The 6,161-nt window shown below is 32.5% G+C and overlaps 1 protein-coding gene across 1 annotated transcript in view; it reads right to left on the reverse strand.

Annotated features, from left to right (window-relative positions):
* Window positions 1-4,438: 4,438 nt before the first annotated feature.
* Window positions 4,439-6,161, reverse strand: part of LOC105313460 (putative leucine-rich repeat-containing protein DDB_G0290503) — a 5,650-nt gene continuing 3,927 nt past the window's right edge. The window contains exons 10-11 of the mRNA XM_011406910.2: window positions 5,539-5,619; window positions 4,439-5,143 (exon numbers count right to left, since the gene is read on the reverse strand). Coding sequence (XP_011405212.2) covers window positions 4,536-5,143; window positions 5,539-5,619 — 689 coding nt within the window. The 3' untranslated portion in view covers window positions 4,439-4,535. The remainder of the gene's footprint in view (window positions 5,144-5,538; window positions 5,620-6,161) is intronic.

The following is a 6,161-nucleotide window of genomic DNA, read 5'->3' on the forward strand; positions in this document are numbered from 1 at the left end:
CGCAATTGGTTCACTACCTATGTCATTCAGTAATCAAAGATGATCTTCACCTTGTTCTGGTTAACACAAAATCCAGTCCCTATTTTGTAGCAGACAATCTGTCGTTCTGTGAAGTGAATGCAAATTTGACAATAAAAAGCACATCACATGATGCTATCATAGAATGCAAGTCAAAGATTGGATTTCTCTTTATTAATATNTCAGTTACCATAGATGGTGTGACATTTAAAGGTTGCGGAGCTTGCATACAAAATTTAAATAATTCTTCAATTTTGTCTCTCTTAAACACCACGGAGACATTTCACTTGCTTGACAAATTTGCTGCTGTAATATTTATAAATTCACATGTCAGTATCAACTCCTCAGTGTTTAATGTTTCTTCAGGATTTGACATTGTTGGTGTTAACCTATTTCAGTTTGATTTCTTCGGCAATAATAAAATACTGTATCTAAATCCAGTGAAGAAATGTGGAGATGACCAAGGAAGTGGGATTTTTTTATTTTTTTCAGATGCCAGCTTAAGTCATGAACATGTCAACGTCAACATTAAAGATAATTTATTTCAAAAACAAAACAATCACACATGCTGTATGTCATTTAAATGTGCTGATATGATAACGTTGATGTATACACAAAGCCGTTTCAAAATAACAACAATGGTTTATCATAATCAATTTAAGTTTCACAAATCAAATGCAGTGCTTGTTAGGTATAATTATGCTTATCGTTCATCAACCACAATAAAGAAGTGTATATTTAAAGGACATTATAGTGGACATAGTGTTATTTTTACAGGTCAGTTAAATACCAGCACACCAGAGGGATTTGATAATACATGGGCAGCAATAGTGATCAATACTACATCTTTTTGGTCATCTATGGGAGTTAAAATCAATATTACTCCCACAAACAAAATCAGTACAAGCATTTTTCTTTCATTTGTTACATTCATAAGCAACAGAGCTTGTATTTTTGTGCAATCAGATAGTCGTCATGCAAATATCTCTGTATTTATGGCTCAAATCACTGCTATTAATAATACTGTCACTTTATCAGATCGACCTATTTATCAGCTATATGGTTTATCTATATTTGAAAACATTAGTACAATATACTTTGATAGCTCCAATTTCTTGAACAATTATGGTTCACTTATTGCTGTAAATGAAGTTAATATAATTTTTAAGGGAAATAACAGATTTGTTGAAAATGCTGCACAATTTGGGGCAGCAATTTATTTGATAAACTCTCAGATTTTCCTGAATGGCACAAACTTGTTGTTTTGCAACAACACTGCAATTCAATCAGGAGGTGCAATTTATGCACTTAACAGGAATGGAAAGCAAATTTTTTATGAAATAAATGGAACAATCAACAATCTTGATTTCATCACTAATGCAGCATTTATGTCAGGTAATGCTATTTATGCAATTCCACTTATTAAGGAAGGACTTTACCAAAAAATGAAGTTTGTTTCAATAAATAATTCGCTGTATGATACGTCAACCGAGGCAGAAGTAACAGAACTTTGTCAGAATCCAAACAAGCATATATATGCAGGGCAGAAAGTAACAATATTTCTAAGGACAATAGATAAATTGAATCGAAATGTGCAATCGTTTGTTTTTATTACTATTTCTAAAGGCAGCTCAAGTATGTCACCTCATTTTTATGAGGTTTACAAATCAGATTGGCACATGCCAATAATAGAAAACTATCAACTTATTGAGGAGAAAAATGATAGTAGATCTAATTGTACAGCTTTGAATCTAACTCTTCTGACAAATGACATCAATCCCTATCCAGGGGTAATAATAGTAGACCTATCATTAAAATCCAGAAATAAAATAAATCGAAATGAGTACCCTATAAAATTTCGTTCATGTCCAATTGGTTTTGAAAATAAAGGCAATGAAATATGCGAGTGTGATACATTAATCAAGGCTCCATCCAGAAACTGTGACATCTCAAGTAAAAACATAACCTCAGATGACATCTCCTGGATAGGGATGTATAAGGGATCCAATAACAAAAGTACATTGGCATACTCACAATATTGCTCAATCGGGTACTGCATTATTTCAAGATTGCTAGGAACTTCCAGGACTATCAAAGTTAATGATGACATTAATGTATTTGAAGTTGTTCTTAGTAATGAGGTTAGTACTAGCTCTAAATCAATGTGTGAATCAAACAGAGGTGGGATTTTGTGTGGAGAGTGCATCAATGGAACTAGCATTGTTTATGGACCAAACAATTGTCAAGTTTGTAGTGACTGGTGGTTGCTAACTTTGATGGTTTATTTAACAGCTGGTCCTTTACTCATTTACTTGTTATATGCTCTAAAACTGACGATTACAACTGGTACAATCAATGGCATTATATTCTATGCTCAAGCTGCCAATTGTGGGCTGACAACTATTTTACAGTATCCTAAATATACTCATGAAGGCTATTTATCACTGTGTTCAACCATTGCAATTGCTTTCCTGAAACTTTTAAATTTAGAAGTAGGATATCCAACTTGTTTATACAATGGAATGGACATGTTAGTTAAAATGTACTTCAGTTTCATAGAAATCCTTTATTTACTTTCAATATTGCTGCTGATTATTATTTTCAGTCGCTATTCAACAAGGCTCTCTAACTATATAGCCGATTCATCAATTCAAGTATTGGTCACTATTCTACACATATCATTTTATAAAATAATTAATTCAGTTGTTACTGTACTCTCATACACTGAAGTACACACAAAAGCTTTCGGCACAATAAGTGTTTGGACATATGATGGCTCGATTGTTTACTTTTCAAAGGAACATACAGCATTGGTGATCTTCACTCTTTTCATTGCTAGTATACTTTTGGTACCTTATATTGCCTTACTGTTAGGAGGAAGAGTGCTATTGAAATACAGTGACAAGTTCAGACCAGTATATGAAGCCATTCACGGTCCTTATAAAGAGAAAAAGAACTACTGGTTCACTGCAAGGTTGTTTCTGTTAATAGCTATTAATGTCATATACTTATCCCTTCATTCTGTTAATCCCAGCTATATTGTACTGTTCACCAGTGTATTGCTGATGGTGTTCACAATAGTACAAGCTCATATCAGACCTTTTAAGAATCATTTAATCAATATTTTGGATCTGCTGGTGATGGTATTGTTTTTCTTTCAATACATGTTCTCTTGGTTTGCCATTTTTTATGAGTATAAGCATTGGAACTATCTTTGGGTGTTTGTTGCCTCTGTTATGCTTCTCTTTATATTCTTTATTGCTGTGATTTTTGGTCATGTTCTTTGGGTAACTGGAAAATACAAAAAAGTGAAGGATTTGTTTCGTCGTGACATGTCCCGCAGTGTCTTTCGAATTAACATTCATCGTAAGAGAGTTAGGCTCAATAGCTGCAATGATGACTCATATTATCAGTCCTGTGATATTCGTGATTCAATACTTGACTCTCATTGATTTTTATTTTTCTTATTCTTTGTGTGTTGTTCTACATTTTCAAAAGAATCATAATTTTGCTAATGCTATACTGGTATATTGTGTACAGCTTCTGCTAGTGACCCAGCACAAAAATGATGGCAAATACTGCACATGGATTGTATAGATATATAATCTTCAATAAGTGAAGACAAGAATAAGAGCAAGTGGCCCTATGTCCTTTGCACTCATCTAGTTGCTGATTTGAAAAATCATTTGCAAATACATCAAAATTATAAAAATTTCAATTTTGCACACGTTTCTACAAAAAATGTTAATCTTTTTCTAACATATTCATAATAAGGTAGTGCATAACAAGTTTCCCTGTGATGTTCATCTAGCCTGAGTGTCCTCAGTGTATTATTGGCCCTGAGTGATTCAATCAGTAAGATTACTCCATCAGTATCAATGTTAGTCCAGTGGAGATCAAGGAAGTTGAGTGTGTTGTTAGCAAGTAAAAGTCTAGCCAGTGACTGAGCGCTAGCTGAAGTGAGAGGATTGTATTGAAGATTTAAGAATTTAAGTGTTTCATTACATTAATTGTAGTGATTATTCTAGTGCAGTCACTCCATTGTTCCTCATTGAACCACATATAAAAAAAACATAGTCAATCATGAAGTTATCCTCCAAACAAAATAACTTCCATTTAGATATTTCTCAGAAAAAAAGAATACTACTTACTAAATTATTATTACACATGCAATAGATCTACTGCAGCTTTGGATGATGATGATAAAATAGCTGAAGCTGAAAGTAATTAAGATCAAAATGAATAATAGTAGATTAGTTTATACATGATAGCAAGAGTAGATAGGAACAATAGTAGTACAACTAAAATGTGCCTCTGTGAAGTATTTTGTAAATGGCCAGTGATCATTGTTGGGAACATGTTGAATAAAGGTTTAAAGCAAGTTTGTGATGACATATGAGACTGGACTAGATTGTATTCTTTTTTGATAAATCTATGTTATTTCATTGAAAGAAATTCTATAATTATTTTATAAATCCACACATAATAAATTAAATTTGCATATCAAAAATTACTTATTAAAAGACTAATCTGCCTTTAATATGCTCATAATAAGGCAAATTAGAACAAACTTTGTTATGTTCTTTATCTAGCCAAAGCTCCTCTAGTGCAGTATTGATCGTAAGTGATTCCATTAGTATCATTACTCCATCAGTATCAATGCTAGTATGGCTGAGATCAAGGTAACTGAGTGTGTTATTTATGAGTAAAAGTTCAGCCAGTGAGTGAGCACAGACTGAAGTGATGCCAGGATTGTAGCTAAGTTGCAAGTATTGAAGCATTTTATTGTATTGTAGTGATTGTGCTAGTGAAGTGACTCCATCATCACTGATTGAACCATTGTATAGGGATAAAGCAGTTAAAGATTTGTTAGCTGATAGTTGAGAAGAGAATGAGAGGATGTCATCACGTGATAAGAATGATGAGGACATAAAAAGTTGTTTTATTGTACTTCTCTCCAATAAAGCTGGTATTAGGAACTGTGTACTGTCAGATGATGAGTCTTTTAGTATAATGACGTCATCGTCCTCTTGCAGTTTACTGATTACCTCTATGCATTGATCTACTGATGGTTTATAAAGCTGTACACCATCCTGACTCCATTTCACCTCTCCATCCTCTTGTACTATTAACAAACACATTAGTCAGTTAATGCAATATAAATAAAATGGTTTGTTGATAGTACAATAAAAGTAGATCAAAGTAGTTTTCTAAAATCAATAACTGTTTTGACACCTTCTTTACATTTAAAGTTGTAAATTGAAATTTAAAAACAAGTTTATAAAATTAAAATACATTTTTGTGGATGAGTCATGCATTTTTTGTTAAATAAAAATTAGAAAAATTAGAATGGTTGACAAAATTTTAATCCTAGGACAATTTTGCTGTACATGTTATAATTAAAACTTAGCTTCAAAATAACTTATACAGTAGAATCATGCCCTCACTAATCAAAATGTTATTATTATGGTAAGTTGCAGATTAATACATTATACAATTTAGTTGTTTTATTCAACATACCATTATTGTCTTCAAGTCTCAGTTTCAATTGTTCTATTTCTTGTAGTCTATTCTCTGACAATTCCTTCCATAATGCTGTATCTGGTAGAATTTAGATATTTTATAGTCAACAATAATAGCTGGTAATTTTGAAGGGGTAAAATTTTGGTGAATTGCTAAATTTTGATGATTAGTTGGTTTTTAATTTGACAGATTTGCAGTTGAGCACGTGCATAAATGGTTCAAATTGGCAAATTTAATTGTGGCAAATGGCTATCAAAATGGTAAATTTGCCAAAATTTCCTTCTCCAAAAATTACCAGTATTACGGTATCAACTTGTTTAAAGGGCAACCGACACGGAAAAAGTGGGTGGGGATGTGAGATCAAAAATATTTTCATTATAGTGTAGAATGACTTGCAAAAATAGTTTTGGTGCAAAATAATTGCCCTTTCCTAGAGAAAAACTGCTTTAAAAATGCATAATTTACTTCCTCATTTCTGCATCCTGTATTTAGCAAATGTGGGTGTGGTCACGCGTGACATCACAAGAGGGAAGATGGTTGTTTTCTCCATTGGTTTATACACAACTTCATGTTAGAATTCTGGAGTTTTGACAATTTTAATGCAGAAAAAATGTACTCCC

Source organism: Amphimedon queenslandica, unplaced genomic scaffold (assembly GCF_000090795.2).
Source record: "Amphimedon queenslandica unplaced genomic scaffold, v1.1 AMPQUscaffold_13301, whole genome shotgun sequence".
Classification (NCBI taxonomy): domain Eukaryota; kingdom Metazoa; phylum Porifera; class Demospongiae; order Haplosclerida; family Niphatidae; genus Amphimedon; species Amphimedon queenslandica.